General features: G+C 39.7%; 1 protein-coding gene and 2 long non-coding RNA genes across 3 annotated transcripts in view; 2 read left to right on the top strand and 1 right to left on the bottom strand.

Annotated features, from left to right (window-relative positions):
* The first annotated feature begins 518 nt into the window (after positions 1 to 518).
* On the top strand, positions 519 to 3,463 carry LOC123702747. Its single transcript, XR_006752908.1, has 4 exons — positions 519 to 1,162; positions 1,457 to 1,659; positions 2,021 to 2,150; positions 2,483 to 3,463. It is a non-coding gene; the product is annotated as an uncharacterized LOC123702747 (long non-coding RNA).
* A 39-nt stretch (positions 3,464 to 3,502) lies between these two features.
* The window catches only part of LOC123702745 (attractin-like protein 1), a 30,548-nt gene continuing 11,206 nt past the window's right edge, over positions 3,503 to 22,844 (bottom strand). The window contains exons 10-26 of the mRNA XM_045650532.1: positions 22,693 to 22,801; positions 21,359 to 21,470; positions 20,771 to 20,878; positions 20,140 to 20,284; positions 19,457 to 19,526; positions 18,667 to 18,779; positions 17,668 to 17,775; positions 17,078 to 17,163; positions 16,642 to 16,759; positions 15,941 to 16,182; positions 14,217 to 14,380; positions 13,097 to 13,243; positions 11,445 to 11,670; positions 8,804 to 9,029; positions 8,353 to 8,458; positions 7,179 to 7,347; positions 3,503 to 3,694 (exon numbers count right to left, since the gene is read on the bottom strand). Of these exons, the coding sequence (XP_045506488.1) occupies positions 3,667 to 3,694; positions 7,179 to 7,347; positions 8,353 to 8,458; positions 8,804 to 9,029; positions 11,445 to 11,670; positions 13,097 to 13,243; positions 14,217 to 14,380; positions 15,941 to 16,182; positions 16,642 to 16,759; positions 17,078 to 17,163; positions 17,668 to 17,775; positions 18,667 to 18,779; positions 19,457 to 19,526; positions 20,140 to 20,284; positions 20,771 to 20,878; positions 21,359 to 21,470; positions 22,693 to 22,801 (2,277 nt within the window). The 3' untranslated portion in view covers positions 3,503 to 3,666. The remainder of the gene's footprint in view (positions 3,695 to 7,178; positions 7,348 to 8,352; positions 8,459 to 8,803; positions 9,030 to 11,444; positions 11,671 to 13,096; positions 13,244 to 14,216; positions 14,381 to 15,940; positions 16,183 to 16,641; positions 16,760 to 17,077; positions 17,164 to 17,667; positions 17,776 to 18,666; positions 18,780 to 19,456; positions 19,527 to 20,139; positions 20,285 to 20,770; positions 20,879 to 21,358; positions 21,471 to 22,692; positions 22,802 to 22,844) is intronic.
* On the top strand, positions 20,407 to 22,232 carry LOC123702746. The gene is made up of 3 exons (XR_006752907.1): positions 20,407 to 20,423; positions 20,625 to 20,629; positions 22,138 to 22,232. It is a non-coding gene; the product is annotated as an uncharacterized LOC123702746 (long non-coding RNA).

The following is a 22,844-nucleotide window of genomic DNA, read 5'->3' as shown; positions in this document are numbered from 1 at the left end:
TAAAAATTATGCTATGTCATGATTTAAAAAATGCTAATTTTATTATGGTAAGATTCTACGAATAATTCAAATGTTGACATGATTTTTTTTCGTTATAAAATTTATAACTCCTTTTTGATATAGTTTGGGCTTACACAGTTTTTCTACCAATACAAAAACAATTAGTTACGTATAAATTGGTAGTTATTTCAAAATTCAACGATCTAAAAGAAAGAAGTATTTCATACAAGTCACGTAACAAAAAACATCACTTTTTAAGGATTGAACAGAAATGATAAAAAAGCTCATTGATATTTTGGGTAGTTCTATTTTCCCATCTAAACGTGCAAGCCCAAACCAATTTCCGTTTGTATAAAAACCAACCAACAAATAAACATCAAACTATCACACAAAATATATTCCGAAACAAAAACCGTTCTATTTTCAAAAACACTCGTAATCCGCTAGAGCTTATCAACGGAGCGAACACACATGCGTCCGCTTCGAGCGCTGGACGCGTACTGACCAGGGGGGTGAAACTTAGAGTATGGTACATTATACAAGGAAACTAGCGACATCTATTGACTGTTCGGCAGCACTATTTAATTAACTTTTTCCTCAGAAGATGGCAGAACGTAAAATTTTTATGCAAAAAGAATAGAATGGCTATAAAAATAACTAAAATCATTTTATTTAGAACAAAATTCAATTGCTTTTATAAATATATAATCTATTCGATGAAACGATTTTTAAGTGCTATATACAGCGGAAAATGAAACGTTTTCTCTCATAAGTGTCAGTACCAGTGTTGCCGTTCTAAGAACGTTGTCTCAATCTAGGGAATTTAGGGGAACGTTTGGGGGATAAACAAATTCAGGGTACGTCTAGCTACGTTTTGAAAATAGCAGAAAGTATCAAATCAGCCATACTGGTCGATTTGATACTGATTCTGAAAGAAACGATGTGCCCAACAATTTTTTTTTCGTTTTCGATTTTGTTAGTTTTGCTAGTGACTTTTAATTTTGGAAAAAGGCAACCCTGTCCAATGCGAGATATGACAGGTCACAGGATAATCCGTTTGTTTTCTGAAATTTGAATTATTCTTGATTTCTTGAGTTTGTTGTTAATTTTAAAATGGCTTCTAGGAGGAAGGTGTATTGTGTTTTTGGATGTAGTGAAATGGGTAAGTTTTCTCAAAATTATATTTTATTTATAATGAACTGATGCTACCAGTAGGTACGTATCCCTTATTGTTTGTTTCGGTCATGGCCGCAGAACATCTTTGTTTGCATATAACCATATATTATCACTATTTTACAAAAATTATAAAAATTTTAAATATTTGAGTATTACATATTTAATTATAAGTATATTTATTATTTGAATATATTAGGTATATAAAAATAATTAAATATGGAGAACACAACGTTTATTGCGTATTTCTGTACTGTAAAGGTTGTTTTTTATGTATTTACAGGAGCAATTATGCATCGTTTCCCTCACCCTTCAAGACGACGAGTTGTTTGCTATCGGGATGTCAATTGTTGGTGAATGACTAAAAGATCTTGAGCCTGACATGATCTAAAGAAACAAGAGAGACTGTGATTACCATTTCAAGCCTGAGCACAAAGTTTCAGGTCACCGATTACTCCATTTATCTGTTCCATCAATCTACTAGTGGTGAGTTTGAATATTACCTATAGTTAGTACTTTATTTATCAAATTAAAATTAATCATTATCTTAGGTAGGATTATTATATATAATATACAGGATTTATACCACACTATTTTTAGTTAGGGAACTGGTACTTATTTCTACTGGTAAAACACTACTAAGCTTTTAGTAACAGAGTCCTCAGTGGTAGACTAACTAGCTTGATGAGCACCAGTCAATGCTCTACCACTATTCTTTAGTTTCTTCAACCAGTTTTCATTCCAAAAAAGCTCAACTGCAAGCTTATTGTAAAAAAATAAATAAAATGATACATTCTGTAATTTTATCTTTCGTAATTTTTGACTTTGCTACTAATAATATTTACAGGTATATTTCATTCTGCGAGTATAGCAGTTTACATGGAACATAACTATTCTCCGCCAAGGATGTGGCCTTATGAGACAAGGGCAAATGAAGATAATGATGTCCCCATTAAATCAGCAAATTTTAGATAAAGGTATAATAATTACTATTTTTTTTACTGCTCTTTTCACCTAAATGGGCAGAAGCAATTATGTAACATATCAAAATATAAGATACTTAAAATCTCATTCAAAATATCTGGTGAGTGATAAGTTGGTCCTAAGATACATCCAATTTGGGGGGTTATATGTTCAACATTTGTATTAATCTACATTTACTGTGCTGGGTGGGTTTATTCTGAAGTAACTCTGTAACTTGGTATTATAAAGTAAAGCAGAAATTTAGACACAACATCACTTGTCTCTCAAATGTACTGATTTCATTTGTAAAAAAATATCTTTAATAAAGTTTTTATTTTCTTTATAGGTCGCACAAAACATTGTGATGAATACTTAGTAAAAAAATATAAAGTCCCAAATTGAACAGAAAAATTGAAGTTAAAGAAAAGTATGGCTAAAGAGAGAAGTTTTAAATTGCCAATGCCGAAAATTAGTTGCTGGTCAGGCATTTCATAAAGTCACAGCAAAAATGTCAGAAGCTGGAATTTTTTTTACTGGAATACAATTTAAACAAGCTCTGAAAATACCTAAAGGAAGACGTTATACCGCTGAAGAAAAAGTGTTGGCCTTGACTTTGTTATTTTATTTGTTATGTTTGTGTTATTATACTGCTTAACCAAATACATATATAATATATAAATAATCTTAAGCTACTAGAATGCTAGTTATATAGTGTGGAAAAAAATGAATAAACTCCCAATTAATTTAAAAGCGTTTTTCTTTACCTGGCCCAATTATCTTTAGATTTTCAAATGTGTCAAGTGATTTGTTTTGTTGTTATCTTTTTTATCACCTGGAAATGTTTAGCTTTAAGTCCAGCCACCAATTTATTACGCAACTAGATTTTTTTATATGCATTGTGTAATTGTGTAATTGTGCTACCTGATTTGGCTCCACTTTTCGGCTTCATTTTATTTTATTTTACTCTTTCATTTGTTGTCATTGTACTTGTATTGTTTTGTTTCACGTTGTGTTGTTTTAATTTTAATTATTGTATTCTGTGTCTATTATTGTGGAGTCAAATAAATGATCTTTCTTTCTTTCTTCTTTCTAAATTTGGGTTGGTTATATCACGCATACAATGATTGTACGCGGCATAACAGATCGACACAATAATACAGTTGTGATAAAGGTAACGCAATATAAATTATTATCAGAATAGCAATAATACCTATAGGCACGTATATAGATATACGTATAGGTATCTATAGCACTTTTAATGCGCCCGCCATACGCTTGGGGCGCTAGTGTTCATGGGTTCTCGTTTTATCACGCAAGATGCCTCTCTTTTCCTTATACATAGTTACTATACTCTTTGGTACTGACCGTTAGTATGAAGTTTATCACGTTATATTATGATACTAGTGGCGCCATCTAGTCGTCTATACCGATATTAACATATTTACGAGGCAACAGTTTTTACATATACACACTGTGAGTATCATACGAAGCGCGCTTGAGCAATACCGTCTCTATTTACACTTACATTCGTTATTTACACTGGTTGTGGTTCCGTGGCCTGAAATGAATATGTCTGATTTAGATTATAAATAAGAACATAGAATACATTTTCAGATCAGCAAAGTACTCCATTGGCAAATTTATTATTTTTACAAATATTCCATGGACAATTTTTTTTCGAAATTCATATACAAATGGGAATAAGAGAGTATGAACTTTCTGTATTTTTTTTGTACTATAATATTGGTCGTGCAGTAGGTTAACATTGGACCTACCTTTCGTGATCGCGGTGTGCAAATATACAGGTTAAAATGTATAGTATGTGTATGTGTGCCGCGCTCTCTTACCGCAGTGTACGTGGGTGTATATGTGTGAGGTGGTATTCGACTGATCGGTTGGCCCTGCCTTCAAAGCCAGAGGTCGGTAAAAATGATAAATGTATGTTTATCAACCATCTGGTTTCCATAACACAAGCGAAAGCTTAGTATCGGATCAGATTATGCCGTGTGTGAAAATTGTCGTGAAATATTTATTTGTATTTTACTACGATTCTGATTGTTTGTGTGTGTGTGTGTGTCGCGCTATCCTATCACACTGCACTTGTCTACTTATGTGTGTGTGTGTGTGTGTGTCGCGCTATCCTATCACACTGCACTTGTCTACTTATATATGTGTGTGTGTGTGTGTGTCGCGCTATCCTATCACACTGCACTTGTCTACTTATGTGTGTGTGTGTGTGTGTCGCGCTATCCTATCACACTGCACTTGTCTACTTATGTGTGTGTGTGTGTGTGTGTGTCGCGCTATCCTATCACACTGCACTTGTCTACTTATGTGTGTGTGTGTGTGTGTGTGTCGCGCTATCCTATCACACTGCACTTGTCTACTTATGTGTGTGTGTGTGTGTGTCGCGCTATCCTATCACACTGCACTTGTCTACTTATGTGTGTGTATGTGTGTGTGTGTCGCGCTATCCTATCACACTGCACTTGTCTACTTGTGTGTGTGTGTGTGTGTGTCGCGCTATCCTATCACACTGCACTTGTCTACTTATGTGTGTGTGTGTGTGTGTGTCGCGCTATCCTATCACACTGCACTTGTCTACTTATGTGTGTGTGTGTGTGTCGCGCTATCCTATCACACTGCACTTGTCTACTTATGTGTGTGTGTGTGTGTCGCGCTATCCTATCACACTGCACTTGTCTACTTATGTGTGTGTGTGTGTGTGTCGCGCTATCCTATCACACTGCACTTGTCTACTTATGTGTGTGTGTGTGTGTGTGTCGCGCTATCCTATCACACTGCACTTGTCTACTTATGTGTGTGTGTGTGTGTGTGTCGCGCTATCCTATCACACTGCACTTGTCTACTTATGTGTGTGTGTGTGTGTGTGTGTGTGTGTGTCGCGCTATCCTATCACACTGCACTTGTCTACTTATGTGTGTGTGTGTGTGTGTCGCGCTATCCTATCACACTGCACTTGTCTACTTATGTGTGTGTGTGTGTGTGTGTGTCGCGCTATCCTATCACACTGCACTTGTCTACTTATGTGTGTGTGTGTGTGTGTCGCGCTATCCTATCACACTGCACTTGTCTACTTATGTGTGTGTGTGTGTGTGTGTGTGTGTGTGTGTGTGTCGCGCTATCCTATCACACTGCACTTGTCTACTTATGTGTGTGTGTGTGTGTCGCGCTATCCTATCACACTGCACTTGTCTACTTATGTGTGTGTGTGTCGCGCTATCCTATTACACTGCACTTGTCTACTTATGTGTGTGTGTGTGTGTGTGTCGCGCTATCCTATCACACTGCACTTGTCTACTTATGTGTGTGTGTGTTTGTGTCGCGCTATCCTATCACACTGCACTTGTCTACTTATGTGTGTGTGTGTGTGTGTGTGTCGCGCTATCCTATCACACTGCACTTGTCTACTTATGTGTGTGTATGTGTGTGTGTGTCGCGCTATCCTATCACACTGCACTTGTCTACTTATGTGGGTGTGTGTGTGTGTCGCGCTATCCTATCACACTGCACTTGTCTACTTATGTGTGTGTGTGTGTGTGTGTGTCGCGCTATCCTATCACACTGCACTTGTCTACTTATGTGTGTGTGTGTGTGTGTGTGTCGCGCTATCCTATCACACTGCACTTGTCTACTTATGTGTGTGTGTGTGTGTCGCGCTATCCTATCACACTGCACTTGTCTACTTATGTGTGTGTGTGTGTGTGTGTGTGTGTGTGTGTCGCGCTATCCTATCACACTGCACTTGTCTACTTATGTGTGTGTGTGTGTGTGTGTCGCGCTATCCTATCACACTGCACTTGTCTACTTATGTGTGTGTATGTGTGTGTGTGTCGCGCTATCCTATCACACTGCACTTGTCTACTTATGTGTGTGTGTGTGTGTGTGTGTGTCGCGCTATCCTATCACACTGCACTTGTCTACTTATGTGTGTGTGTGTGTGTGTGTGTGTGTCGCGCTATCCTATCACACTGCACTTGTCTACTTATGTGTGTGTGTGTGTGTGTGCGTGTGTCGCGCTATCCTATCACACTGCACTTGTCTACTTATGTGTGTGTGTGTGTGTGTCGCGCTATCCTATCACACTGCACTTGTCTACTTATGTGTGTGTGTGTGTGTGTGTGTCGCGCTATCCTATCACACTGCACTTGTCTACTTATGTGTGTGTGTGTGTGTGTGTCGCGCTATCCTATCACACTGCACTTGTCTACTTATGTGTGTGTATGTGTGTGTGTGTGTGTCGCGCTATCCTATCACACTGCACTTGTCTACTTATGTGTGTGTGTGTGTGTGTCGCGCTATCCTATCACACTGCACTTGTCTACTTATGTGTGTGTGTGTGTGTGTGTGTGTCGCGCTATCCTATCACACTGCACTTGTCTACTTATGTGTGTGTGTGTGTGTGTGTGTGTGTGTGTGTCGCGCTATCCTATCACACTGCACTTGTCTACTTATGTGTGTGTATGTGTGTGTGTGTCGCGCTATCCTATCACACTGCACTTGTCTACTTATGTGTGTGTGTGTGTGTGTGTGTCGCGCTATCCTATCACACTGCACTTGTCTACTTATGTGTGTGTGTGTGTGTCGCGCTATCCTATCACACTGCACTTGTCTACTTATGTGTGTGTGTGTGTGTGTGTGTGTCGCGCTATCCTATCACACTGCACTTGTCTACTTATGTGTGTGTGTGTGTGTCGCGCTATCCTATCACACTGCACTTGTCTACTTATGTGTGTGTGTGTGTGTGTGTGTGTGTCGCGCTATCCTATCACACTGCACTTGTCTACTTATGTGTGTGTATGTGTCGCGCTATCCTATCACACTGCACTTGTCTACTTATGTGTGTGTGTGTGTGTCGCGCTATCCTATCACACTGCACTTGTCTACTTATGTGTGTGTGTGTGTCGCGCTATCCTATCACACTGCACTTGTCTACTTATGTGTGTGTGTGTGTGTGTGTCGCGCTATCCTATCACACTGCACTTGTCTACTTATGTGTGTGTGTGTGTGTGTGTACTCACCTATCCCGCTCGTGGTGTCCGAGCGTGACGAGCGCGGAGGCCACAGCGAGCCCGCCCAGCGGCGGCGCCCGGCCCGTGCCGCCGGTCGGCAGGCGCACCAGCAGTGACAGTACTGCGGCTCGGCCCCAGCGGCACGGCTCTAGTGCTACCGGGGCTGGGACACCGCCGCCTGTACGTACAGAGAACATAATATATTCTAAGAAATAACACGCGAGGCCGGGTTAAATATTAGTTTGAATGTAATAAAAATGTACTGCGATTCTACACAGCTACCTAATTGATGTAGGTAGTTGATAACAAAACGCAGCAAGTCAACGACTATTAGCAAAGTGAAGGTAGTTGGGTCGAACGTCGTATAAACAACGTCCGAGCCCCTAGGCACGATTCGTACGAATGCGCCACGAGACAAAGGAAAGCGGCTTTTTATAGTATTCGACAGCTAAGCATGTTCAGAATTGAAATAATGACAACTATGTTGACAACTATTCATCCACAAAAATATTAAATCAAAAGTTACGTCTAACAATATAAAATATATTATAATATTAAACTTATCCACAATATATATGATATACTAGCTATTCGCCCGAGTTTTCAAAGGAAAACCCGCATAGTTCCCGTTCCCGTGAGATTTCCGAGATAAAACCTATCCCATGTGTTAATCCAAGTTACCATCTATATGTGTGCTAAATTTCATTATAATCGGTTCAGTAGTTTATGCGTGAAAACCATACATACATACAAACCTTTCCTCTTTATAATATTAGTATAGATAATATAATGGAATATACTTTATTACACACAAAATATGATGTCAAGTTACCAGAGTGGCAATATGCAAACAAAAAAAGAAACATTTATAAACCTCCAAATAGCACGTCCGACGCGTATCGTACATACAGTGATACAGCATGGTTATATATGTGTAAATTAAAAAATAAACATTAAAAAAACCTTAGCGCTCCCGACGCGGGTACACCACTGCCCGTGCAATGAATATACACAAAATTTGACACGTACAATATACACGCTACAAATTTTCAAAAATAAAGAATTTTTTTTTTTCCTTGGATTAAACATTTTTATCTACTTTATTTCAGGGCGCATTCAATGTTTCCACCTTGTACATAACTTTTGGTCTTTCGAGTCAGCTAGCAAATAAAACAACACTCACCAGCCCCTCCCCTCTCAAGCTCGACACACACTTGGCTGAAGGGACGCGACGCCATTTGTTCCATTTCGACAAATAGCCGCTGTCTTCTTCTGTATAAGTCGTATTTCTGAAATTTATTAGGAATAAATAAGTTAGAAGAATCGATTAGTGTATTATTTTGATACTTACTGACGTAATAAAGAAAATATGCGTTGGTAAATTGCATCATATTGCTGTAATTAAATAATCTACGATAAAAAAATTATAAAGTTGTAGTTACTTAAAATTTCATGTTATCGAAAATTTTATATGGATGATCTTTATATGAATTTCTGTGCTTGAAATAAGGAGTTTTCCTATTTTTTTTAAAGTAATATTTTCCTTTTGTAAAAAGTAATATTTTTTTACATATTACCGATCTTTTTCTTTAATAAATATGTTTGCCAAAGAAAAAAACACAAATTCCACGCACCTGCTTAATCTTCCACAGTGCAGCCGCAACGAGCAGTAGCAATAGAAAGCACGAGGAGAAAGTAATGAAGAACTGCTGCAGATTCAACTTAGGGTACTGCGAGAACGATATTTGTATCCACAGCGGGGGTCTAAAGTCGTACACGTACACGAAGAATGTGGTCAGTGTGACGTTGTCCTCTACGCCGAAAGCGTGCTCCGATTTCGCGAATCTGTATTGGAACGGTCTGCGACTGATTATTTTTTGTTGTTTGTGAAGATTGAGGGCATTTTGGATCAATTTAAGACAGGTTAGGGGTGTTTTGGAACATTTTTAAATGATTAGGGGACGTTTTGAAACAGTTTTAAGTGTTTGGGGGACGTTTTGGAACATATTTTGGAACACTTAAATGCGAGTTAAAAGCGTTTTGGCACTTTTAGACACGGATACGGAACGTTTTATAACATTTTAATGTAGTGCACATGTATGGGCTGCTGAGTTGATATGATATGATATCCCATACACTCCTTTAGTTGATAAATTGATAGATTGATAGTTTGATAGGATGATGTAAAACCAGTTATAGCTTTTGATCAGAGGCGGCTCGCCCTAAGGAGCGCTGGTGCAGTGAACTCCCATAAATAATTATAATAAAATCATACTCCTAAATTTCATTATTAATATTAATTATTACTATTTAAAATCAATTGTAATCGTAAAAAACTACTGGCAATACCAATGAATATATTCATCATTCCATCATCCCATACACCTGTAGGTTAATACTGTATCTGTATTATATATAACGCGCGTAGCGGAGCGCTCACGATTGCGCTCCAATGAAAAAACATTTCCTAATACGAAATCCAATAGGAGTGAAAGAGAAAGTTTGCCAGTGAGTCCTGCGCGTGAAACAGAAGATTTTCTATGAAAACATAGCAAAATTCGGAGCGCCGCTCCCGCAAACGTTGCCGGTTCGTTTTTACCGCGCGCCCGGGCACACAGGACAGCGATTGCGCGCTAAACACTCGGACTCGAGTCAACTTGACTGCACGCGTGCGAATACAAATGTTGACTGTTGAAATAGCCTGTAGTTATCAGTACCTATTACTTGTGAGTGTTAAAATGGACAATTATAATGTGGCGTTCATTAAAAAGTGTGTTAAAACGTTACAAATTCGGCTTGAACTGAAAGCTAAGGGACCGCCACGGCCTGAACTTGAACTTACGCAAAAATGTACGACAAAAACAAAAAAATATACGCGTGTGTTTAAATCCGAACAATATGTGAAAACTGAAAACACCGTGGTTGTGTGGTTGTGATGAAAGCAACAAACTATTTTGTTTTCCGTGTCTTTTATTTGAAGCGGGCGCGGCCGGCGGAGGTGAGAGTGCTTGGACTGAAACGGGCGTTGACGACTTCGCTCATCTTTCAATCAAGATGAAAAAACATTCACAATCTCGGTACCATTTAATTTATAAGTTATATTTTAATAAATTGTAGGTACTGCTTTACACCATGTATTTTCAGTGCTTTATTTCAAGTGAACACCCATAAAATTTTGTCACGAGCCGCCTCTGCTTTTGATCACTACTTTATTGTTGATTGATACTCTAAACTAATCTATACTAATATTATAAATGCGAAAGTAACTCTGTCTGTCTGTCTGTCTGTTACTCAATCACGCCTTAACTACTGAACCAATTTGCATGAAATTTGGTATAGAGATATTTTGATACCCGAGAAAGGACATAGGATAGGTTTTATCCCGGAAATCCCACGGGAACGGGAACTATGCGGGTTTTTCTTTGACTGCGCGGGCGATGCCGCGGGTGGAAAGCTAGTGATGGTATAAATGATTAATGATATTTGATAGTTGATGATATTAATTGATAGTTGATATAGCGCTTTACACGAGCCGCGAGCGCAGACTGACTGGGTGAAGATGTTCTTGTCACCGTAATGAAATAGGATCGTGTAAAGCGCTGAGTCAGGATGTACGGCTAGCCCGTACATCACAATTTCTAAGACACTTATAGGTCTGCAACTGAATATTTTTTGTTGTTTGTAAAAGTGAAGATACCCCCCGTATTTTGGACCAATATAATGCGGGTTGAAGGCTAGTTTGAACATTATTATACCGTATTAATACAGGTTAAGGGTGTTTTAACATTTCTAAGTGAAAAGGGGGCGTTTTGGCCCTTTTAATGTGGGTTAAGGGCATTATAGAATAATTTAATAGAAGGCCAAAGCTTTAAGACAAGTTTACATACCGCGGGGTATAAATATGTATCATGCAAACATAGTTGCTAACGATACGAAACGATAACTGTATTATCATTTAATACGGATTTGGGAAGGAAGAGGAAATTATTTAATACCGCTTAAAGGAGATATAAAATAAAAGATTCTGCGGGATCATGCATTTTTATCTAAAGTTGGTACAGTAAAAGTACATTTTAGTATGTATTTGCGTGTGCGTGATGTACACATTTGCTCATATGGTATTCAATTGTCCTCTAAAGTTGTAGTTGAATGTAACTTTAAACGTTTTTGAAATTCACTTGTTCCGGATTTCCCATAAATCGAGCATGGTTGGGTTCATGTGTGTGCGAGTGTGTGTATATATAAATTTGTACGTTTGTAAGTGTGTACACTCACTTGTATCTAAAATTAGTGCAATTAACATCACTGAACAGCGTCCGTTCCGCTGGATCAGCCCGAGTTCGCACGGTGAGATTCATCCGCGCGTGCGCAGAGCACGTGATACTGAAATCCGCGTCCACATCCGGTTTGACCGGCGCGTTCCGGAAGTTGATCGCTGATAAGTGACGATCCTCCTTTTTGGACAGGTTGAATGTGAACTGGTAGTCGACGGCGAGATCGTCTGAAAATATGTTAAGTAATTTCTCAATATGTGTTTTTTTTTAATAATCTAGTTGATTTTTTGATGTCAGAGAAAAATTTGTTGTCTAAAACACTGCAGAAATCGCGTCATAAAATTTAAAACATTATTTAGAACTGGACATTAACATTATAAAAAGTTGATTTAGTATACATATATTATTTATAATGTAATTACTTTTTATCTCTCTAATTGCATAGTATACATGTAAAAATGTAAATGACAACATATTCAAAGCGGGCCACCAAAATAATCACAAATTTTCTTCTACCTCAAAACTTTTTTTTACTCTAAAAATAAAATCCCCACATACAATAGCACCCCTTGTTGGTCCACGTGGTAGTGGTTGGTGTTGTCCCACAACTTTAGCCACGCTAAAATCGACTCTATCGCACTCACAATAGCACATGAACCGGATCAAACGTTTGCCACGCTACAACCGACTGTATTCACAATAGCACCCCTTGTACTCACAATTCTGTATTCACAGACTGTATTCACAATACAACCGCACTCACAATAGCACCCCTTGTTGTACAGGTCCGCGTGGTAGTGGTTGGTGTTGTCGCACAACTTTTGCCACGCTAAAACCGACTCTATCGTACTCACAATAGCATATGAACCGGATCAAAATTTTGCCACGCTAAAGCCGACTCTATCGCACTCACAATAGCATATGAACCGGATCAAACGTTTGCCACGCTAAAACCGACTGTATCGCACTCACAATAGCATATGAACCGGATCAAACGTTTGCAACGCTAAAACCGACTGTATCGCACTCACAATAGCATATGAACCGGATCAAACGTTTGGCACGCTAAAACCGACTGTATCGCACTCACAATAGCATATGAACCGGATCAAACGTTTGCCACGCTAAAACCGACTGTATCGCACTCACAATAGCATATGAACCGGATCAAACGTTTGCAACGCTAAAACCGACTCTATCGCACTCACAATAACATATGAACCGGATCAAACGTTTGCCACGCTAAAACCGACTGTATTGCACTCACAATAGCACCCCTTGTTGTACAGGTCGGCGTGGTAGTGGTTGGTGTTGTCGCACAACTTTTGCCACGCTAAAACCGACTCTATCGTACTCACAATAGCATATGAACCGGATCAAAATTTTGCCACGCTAAAGCCGACTCTATCGCACTCACAATAGCATATGAACCGGATCAAACGTTTGCCACGCTAAAACCGACTGTATCGCACTCACAATAGCATATGAACCGGATCAAACGTTTGCAACGCTAAAACCGACTGTATCGCACTCACAATAGCATATGAACCGGATCAAACGTTTGGCACGCTAAAACCGACTGTATCGCACTCACAATAGCATATGAACCGGATCAAACGTTTGCCACGCTACAACCGACTGTATCGCACTCACAATAGCACCCCTTGTTGTACAGGTCGGCGTGGTAGTGGTTGGTGTTGTCGCACTTGTCGCAGCGGTCGCCCGCCAGCCCCTTGGTGCTGCAGTAGCACCGCCCCGTGTCCGCTGCGCAGGAGACTGCTTGCGCGTTGCACTCGCACGCTGCAACCGAATAATAAACATAATTTAACATTTTACAGGGTGACTGGTAAGACGTCAGACGCATTTTGACAGGAGCTTCTTCTCATGAAACTGAACAACTTTTGTTCTACAACTTTGCTGAATTCGTAGAAAAAAATTTGGACTTTGTATGGAAATCGGTCAGCTGATTAGCGAAGTTTCCTCAAAGTCCAATTTTTTTTACAAATTCAGCAAAGTTGTAGAACAAAAGTTGTTCAGTTTCATGAGAAGAAGCTCCTGTCTAAATTCGTCTAACGTCTTACCTTTCACTTGGTATATGTTAACATAATAAATAGGAACGTCAATGAACTTCACGTGTTAATTCTTTTGAATAACAGCTATGATGTCACAATATTGATTTGTATTGACAATGTCAATGTTAATTGTTCATTTGTGATGAGGAAATATGTGAAAATAAATAAATTTATTAATGTGACGTTTAGTATACATAGTATTTTGCTCTTATACCAGTTCTGTTTATACATACACACGTACTATTCACACTCGCCACGCTGCCGCCCTTGCACGTAAACGCGTTCTTAAGCATGTAATGCGTGTGTGGTCGTGAGCGCGTGTGTACACAGCACACGCCCAAGCACGCATTATCTTGCACGTACACACTCACACGCGCACTTTTCATGCTGGCACGCGTCGCCCTTGCACGTACACACACACACACACACACACAAACACGCTACTCACGCTGGCACGCGTCGCCCTTGCACGTACACACACACACACACACACGCTACTCACGCTGGCACGCGTCGCCCTTGCACGTACACACACGTACACACACACACACACACGCTACTCACGCTGGCACGCGCCCCCGTTGAGCGGCGAGCCCCAGTGCGCGGGCGCGCACGTGTCGCAGTGCGCACCCACAGCACGCGCCGCGCACGTACACACACACACACACACACACACACACACACACACACACGCTACTCACGCTGGCACGCGCCCCCGTTGAGCGGCGAGCCCCAGTGCGCGGGCGCGCACGTGTCGCAGTGCGCACCCACAGCACGCGCGGCGCACGGCTGCACGCAGCGCGCCGACACGTCGCACACCGCGTGCCCGTTGCACTGGCACGCCGGGCAGCGCGTGAAGTGCCATCTGTTGGAGAAAACTATCGATAACTCAAAGGACCAATTTGTTAATACAAAGATACAATTTTAAAAATAAAATAGAATATTGTTAGTCGGTAGATATAAATCATTAACCTGGTAACGAACATTGATATCATTGCAGGTACCAGGGCTCGGAAACCGGTTTAAATTCTTAACCGGTTTCGGTCATTGACCCCAAACCGAAATTGATTTAGGTTAAAGGTTGCACTTTACCGGTTTTTACCGGTTTATGCGAAATACCGGTTTTTCATTAATATTGGTTTTGGTGGTGAAAATTAACCGGTTAAAACCAAGTTACATAAGGATCCTCGGCCCCCGCTACCCTCGCTCGACGGGCCTGGACGTTGCGAAGTCATTTAGTTACAAAATTCTTAATCGCACTCAAGTTCGCAATTTTAGTTTATATTTGAAATTTGAATTTGATAACTAGATTTCCGCCCGCGGCTTCGCCCGCGTTTGCAAAGGAAAACCCGCATAGTTCCCGTTCCCGTGGGATTTCTGGGATTTCCGGGACTATCCTATGTGTTAATCCAAGTTACCCTCTATATATTGTCAATCGAGTCGATCGAATATGTGTGCTAAACATCCATACATCCATACATCTATACTTACAAACTATATTTTAGAATAGAATATATTAGATATATTAGATACTAGCTTCCGCCCGCGACTCCGTCCGCGCGGAAAAATTAAGATTTATTTTTTTCTACGTATTTTTCCGGGATTAAAAGTATCCTATTTTATGCCCAGGATAATAAGGTATAATTATACCAAGTTTCATCGAAATCGAACCGTTAGTTTTCACGTGATGCCTGAACATACAGACAGACAAAAATTTTTTTAATCACATATTTGGGTTTGGTATCGATCCAGTAACACCCCCTGGTATTTATTTTTTCAATATTTTCAATGTACAGAATTGACCCTTCTACAGATTTATTATATGTATAGATATTAGATTCACTATATCTTGTGACGAGCGTTAAAAAATGAGGCAAAAATAATAAAGGAATTAACCGGTTAATTTGGGTGTCAAAACCGTTTGTGCAGAAGTAACCGGTAACCTTAATCATTTGGGTTACTTATAAACAGTTCACTTGTTTAACCGGTAAATGAAGGAACGATATATTTACCGGTATATAATCTAAATTAACCGCTCTTTTCAAACCGGTTCCGAGCCCTGGCAGGTACACATGCAGTATCTGCATTTGCAGATATTTTAGCGGGTAACCTCATTCGTACTCTATCGAGCGTCAATGGTCACCTCACACCGGAGTCACATGACGCACACGCTGTGGTTCACCCTAGTTTCATTTTTCTTTGTCAAGTACCACGGATGACGTCACGCCGTATCGTTCAACTTCAAGTATCCCTGGTGACGTCAATATAGCACTGAAGCCTGGCACGACGCGCACGCTGCTCTCATTCACCGTAGTTTCATTTTTCTTTGTGACGGATGACGTCACGCCCGCGCCGCCATGTTTTATCAATTATCAGTAATAACGTCAGCATCGCCCCGGCCGCCCTCCGTCAGTCGCGCACTCACCGTCGGTGCGGGCACACGTGCGGGTGGTGCGGGCGGCGCTCCCCGCCGGGCAGGCACGCGCCCCGCCCGCCCCCCGCACCGTCGTCACACCAGCCGCACGCGGGCTCCGCGCGGCACGATGCACAGGATAAGTGTGCACCGCACCCGCCAGCGTGCGCACCCGATGTAGCTGTAGCGGCGCCGCAACCGTTGGTTGACCACGCGCGGCAACCGCCCAGCGGGAACGACGCGCCGTATGCGTTCTGTGCAGAATTATAATATACGGTTAGAAAAGAAATGCAATAAGTTTAATAACTGGTATCGTGGTTAGGTTAAGAAATTATAATAGTGACAGAGACAAGAATATGATTGTAAAAGCAAAAACCCGGCCGCTAATGCATGTAGCCAATAATCAATATCACTAACACAATAATTCTGATGATTACACCGACGACCTCATACGTCAAAATCCGTTTAGCAGTTTGATGTATAGAGCGTTGAAAAGAAACATTAACTCGAAAAACATAACCTTCCTTTAACAGTCTAGTCTAATTTAATGTACCTAAAATAAACAAGAACAAGGAAAATTTTGCTCTATCTCTCTCTATCAATGTACCTAAAATAAACAAGAACAAGGAAAATTTTGCTCTATCTCTCTCTATCAATGACTAAAAAGCTACGAAGAGACATGTAAATTACATCAAAACAATTAAAACACCCACCTTATCAACACACCGTCCAGTGGACGCGCACCAAATACACTCCTCAGCGGTACAATTAGCGCACGTCGTTAGCGTCGCGCACGCAGCGTTACATCCCCCGCCGGCGCTTGCGACGCTCCTGATAAACATACATACAAATTGCAAATATGAACTATAGCGATAAAAGTAGAGACATCTTTTTACATTTTTACAAGCGTATTCATTTTGCGTTTACATTCCGCTACTATTGATGAAATAAAAAAAGAAGAAAAAAACAGCATTTTCTGGACTGAATAAACAGTTGCAATACAAAAAACTATAGATTTACAATAAATTGTATATATATGCGCGTTATATAAACTGAAATTCGCTAACGCATATTTTTTTATATGCAAAAAACCATAATCCGGCTCGAAGGACCAAATTTCGTATTAAGTTAATAAAGTTAAAAAATTACCTTATATCAGTCGTAGTGTTAGCGGGGCGACATTTCACAGAGTCGTAATCCCAGTAACATGCACGCTGGCTCAGCTCTTCTGTACCCTGTAAAGATATACATTTTTTACTTGTCAATACCGAATATTGTTGTCAAAAAATGATGTTTGAAAGAGTGTTTAAAAATAGTAAGGTTGAAGTTTTAACTGTTATTGCTAGTTACAAAATTTATGCGATTATATTTTTGATTTAATGACATATTTGTTGTCAAAAACATATGCGATTGTTTTCTATGAAGCATTACACATATAAATGTGACAAAAACAGTAATTCTACCTACTGAATATACACCGATGGAATCAAAACTCAACACATAGCATTATTATCAATAAAAATTCATGTGAGATTTTGTCACCTTGATGACGTCATTATCTTAATAAACATGTAGACAAATAAAGCTTTTGCAGGATAATTCATTATCGTAATAACTCAGCTCCCGGAATCACATACACAATAGAAAATCTAGTGTCGTGGACCGATCGGGCCGCTGGGGGCTCAATGGGTTAAACATGCCTTCAAATAAAGTTTTAATAGAATAATTATTGTACTCACATGCGGATGTCTATGTAGGTGCGCATGGCACGCCGCGCACGAGTGGTACCGCCCGCACACCTCCCCCCCCACCCCGCTCGGACCGCACTCCTCTACTGTGACGGCCATCTGGAAATTATTTTATAATTCGTTTATTATGTGTGTGAAAGTTTTTGTGTGTGAAAACGTCAAAGTGTTGTGTTAGGTGTGTTGATGTGGAAAATAATGATGTAGAAGAGGTCGTTTTGTTGTAGTGAAACTTGTTTAGGCGCGGTGAGAGTAAAATTTCAAGTTCGCGTCACGGCAATACTGTCACGTCATGGAGAACGCGACAATTTCGGTATCTTTGAATCTTGCTAAAGAAGTTTCACTTCTGACAAAATTATGATTGACAAACTAATTTATTTTATATGTTTAATAATTTTGTAATTAACATTGACATGAAAAAAAATTGCATGCTGTTCTTTGAAAAATGGCTAAACATGTTGTACCTACTATAAGTAAATATGTAACATTTAAAGAGACCATGTTTATCTCAAATAAAGAATTATGACACGTGTGCTCGGCACACACGCTCTTTTTACTCGCTCGACTGCCCGTGCCACGTATCCCGCACCCCACCACACTCCCCATGACACGTGGCACGCGCCTGTGGCACGCATGCCGCATCCCACCCCACTCCTCATGCCACTCGGGTCCGTCGGGTCTCGGGTGAGGTGCGGGTTAACCCCACCCGCCTCCCCGTGTCACGTGGCACGACTCCCCGTATCACGTGGCACTACTCCCCTTGTCACGTGACACGACTCCCCGTGTCACGTGGCACTACTCCCCGTGTCACGTCTCCCCTTGTCACGTGGCACGACTCCCCTTGTCACGTGGCACGCCTCCCCGTGTCACGTGGCACTACTCCCCGTATCACGTGGCACGTATCCCGCACCCCACCCGCCTCCCCGTGTCACGTGGCACGACTCCCCGTGTCACGTGTCACGACTACCCGTGTCACGTGTCACGCTTGCTCACCTGGTGCTTGTGCCTGGCGCAGTGCAGCGGCGCGGGCACGCAGGCGCCGCACCACGCGCAGCCGGCCGCCGCGCACGACTCGCACGACTCCGCCGTACTGCAGCGGCGCTCGTCTGCGTGTAACACAATTTAATTATAGTTTCGCAACAAAATAAAAAATAAAATATTTTTTTATTTTATTTTATTTGTATAAGAACACAACAGTCATACATGATTTAATATAACAAAGTTCTAAAATTCACTATGACCACACAACATGTTCTATTTTTATATTACAAAAATAAAAATAAAACTTCAAAATCTGTTGTGTAATTCTAAAGATGTAAGCATACAGATGGCGGAAAATAACTGTTTTATACGAAAGAGAAATAAAAAAAACAACGAGCTTTCCGCCTGCGGCTTCGTCGCGTAGTCAAAGAAAAACCCGCATAGTTCCCGTTCCCGCGAATTTTTCCAGGATAGGTTTAACCTATCCTATGTCCTTACTCAGATCTCAAGCTTCTGTACCAAATTAAAGCCAAATCGATTCAGTGGTTGGGGTGTGAAGATGTGTGAAGAATGGAGCGAACAGAGTAATTTTCACATTTATAATATTAGGATAGGATACATACTGTGTAACAACATAATGCCTACAACACGATGGTTTATGTAACAACTTATAGCAAGTACCACAACAGATTATGTAACAACATTATCCCAAAAAAATCACTTACTTCCAATTAGCAAACACATTTTATTTAAACAAAAATTGTATTAAGCACTATAATTCTTACAATGGATACACACTTACCAAAAACAGGTGGTGCAAGGCAAGCCTTTACAGAACTATCGAATGACTCTTTCCAACCAACTTCCTCGATCTGAAATAAAACACAAACTGAGCCCCGAGCGGCCCGATCGGACCACGACACAATAGATTTTCTATTGTGTCTGTGATTCCGGGGGCTGAGTTATAAAATTATTTGTTTCATTTTTAGTTTAGTTTAAACATAAGTACCTAACGTAACATTTCAAACTATATATCATAACAAAAAACAACAAAATATCGGCATTTTTTCATAGATTCACTAAAGAAACAAACTCACAGCGACATTCAGAATATCCGCCGGTTTCCCCATACAAACATTTCTATATTGCGCAGTGTTTAAACACGCGGCTCCGTCTATACGCGCTCCTAATTAGTTTTAAATAAAAAAAATAACAAAAAATCCGTATTTTTTCATAAATCTATACTAATATTATAAAAGCTAAAAAGAATTTGTTTGAACACGCTAATCTCGGGAACTACTAGTCTGATTTGAAAAATTCCTTCGGTGTTAGATAGCACATTTATCGAGGAAGGCTATAGGCTATCATCTCGCTAAGACCAACAGGAGCGGTGCCATGCGGGTGAAACTACGGGGAACAGCTATTGAAAAATAATACCAAAAAATCCGCATTTTTTTCATAGATTCACTAAAGAAACAAACTCACAGCGACACACAGACTATCTGCTGGTTTCCACACACAAGCGTTTCCATATTGCGCAGTGTTTAAACACGCGGCTTCGTCTGTGCGTGTCGAACATTTCTCGCCCACTGTGAACGTTAACGCGTCGGAACGGAGACGCCCGTCGAAACTGGAAGAAAAAATAAAAATAATGAGGAAGATTACATATTTTGTATGAAATTGTAGACTAATTCACAAAAATATATGTATATGTATATGCGACAGAATATATATTTCGAACCAAATTTTATGTCTCATCGCATTAGTTAGTATTATTACTATTTTGACCTCTTTTTTTCCAGAAACACTATTTCTAATTTAACTTATTTTTTATATACATTTATATACATTATTGTTTATATACAAAACACCAACGACACTTCACATACAAAATCTTCTGAGTATAATTAGAAAAAAATCCATATTTTGAAGTGAAATTTCTTTAGGCGCGTTGAGAGTAAAATTTCAAGGTTGTGTCATAGCAATACTGTGTCATGGAGTAAGGCGACGATTTTGGTACTTTTGAATATTGCCAAAGAAGTTTCACTTCTGACACGTGTGCTCGGCACACAGGCTCTTTTTTTTGTTTTTCATTAATGACACTCATATAACTCACCCCCCATATATAATAGCTGTTCGTCTGTCTGTCTGTGGCAATAGCGTGGCCGCACTCGCCACTCTAGCGGATGACGGACCACTGGGAGCTTGTAACCATACACCACATCTGGAAATACATTAATTACGAAATTAAATAATGGGTACACAATTAGAAAGATAGTATTTTAGATAATTTTGGACTTTAACATGTGACAAAAATTATAAATTCTAGTTTGAGTAAAATAGTGTAGTTCACCCCAGAAACTGTGGTAAAAACTTAACTAAACTATTGTCTTAGTCAAGATACGTCATACGGTAGCTTTCTGTAACATAATTTTTTATTTGAGCCATTACAAACTAACTTACAAAAAATTGCGAATATTCATCAGTAACCTGCTGCATACTTAAATATTTAATATAACATTTTCAAAAAAAAAAAAGTCTGGAATAATATCAATACAATGCCAATGTTGGTTACGCCAATCCTCAAATCTCACACACAAAAAACACGTACATGTTTGTACGTGTTTTTTACATGTTTGTACGTGTTTTTTGTACCTAACCTCCTTTTCGTAACTCCTTTAAAAACAAATAAAAAAACACTTACCTAACATCATACAACATAGCGGCTCCAGAGAAGCACTTAGCGCTCGCCGGATTAGACACCGTCGCCACTGCACTATCGTTGTGTGAATTGCCACCGAACACTAGCATTACACCTGAAACAAGTGATAACTGCGTTAAAAACAACCGACTTCAAACTTGCACTTGCAAAATTTACAAATACCTACAGACAAAAATGCTCATAAAATAAAAACTACTGGGCCTATCCGAATAAAATTTTAAAAAAGAATCACGTAAATCGGTTCAGAAACCTCGGAGTAATCGGTGTACATACATAAAAAAAAATAAATAATAATATACCGGCCGAATTGATAACCTCCTCCTTTTTTTTGAAGTCGGTTAAAAAAAACGACGTGTATCACTCGGGGACTGCCGCGGTAAAGCTATTGCATGCTATGCCTTCAAGCCACACCTCCGCCCGTCGGAGTGGGGAGCGTGAGGTTTTTTCGTTACGGAATTTCTCGATTCCGTCCCTGCGCTCAAGGCCCGCGATAGAAGCTATGCAATAGCTTAATAAATAAATAATTTATTTTCACATAATAATTTTACAAATCTAAGTGATAATTAATCGATGTTAATTATAAAAGAGGGCGAAAAACAGTTGAGAAAAGATCTCTTACTAACTCTTACCGTCGCGAAAAGAAAAAAGTGTTACGAATAAACTCTCCTATCTCTTTCTCAAAAATGAGGCAATATAACGGTTGAATATATTTATTTCTCCAAACATTATGGCCGGTTTACACGTATTAAGTTGATCAGTAGGTACAGTGCCACAAACTTAACTGACCCGGTGACGGTGTCACTGATGTCGATTTTAGTGCCGCTAAATAGTATTTCCCCGGATGCAAGGGTAAAAATAATGTCATTGCCAATGGTGTAAATTAACATTTATAAGTAACTTTTTATTTATACAAAATATTCCGTATGAAAAGTCTGTGAAAATGCGACATTTAAAAATGGCGGCACGTAGGTCCAGTTTTTGCCACCAGGTCAGTTAAGTTTGTGGCACTGTAACTAAATTTTAGCTTAGCGCTCTAAGTACGGCTAACAAAAGGAACATACAAAAATTGCATACTAACGCAGTCAAAGAAAAACCCGCATAGTTCCCGATCCCGTGAGATTTCCGAGATAAAACCTATCCTATATCCTTTCTCGGGTATCAATGTATAAAATTTTTTGCAAATTGGTTCAGTAGTTAAGGCGTGATTGAGTGACAGACAGACAGAGTTACTTTCGCATTTATAATATATAGTATGGATTTAAACATAAATTTAACAAAGAAATCCCCACAAAAATAAAATAAAAAACAAACATTACCTGGTGACACAAAAACAGCGGAATGCAGATATCTCGGCGTAGGCGCATTCGGCAATGGCCGCCATATTCGTGTCTCTATTTCGTACTCGTATAGAGACGCTGATGGCGCCTGTAAAATTATAATTAAATACATATTAAATACTAATTTATTA

This window comes from Colias croceus, chromosome 24, assembly GCF_905220415.1.
Source record: "Colias croceus chromosome 24, ilColCroc2.1".
Taxonomy (NCBI): Eukaryota; Metazoa; Arthropoda; class Insecta; order Lepidoptera; family Pieridae; genus Colias; species Colias croceus.
Note: the sequence above shows the minus strand (reverse complement) of the source record. Positions and strands in the feature narration are given on the sequence as shown.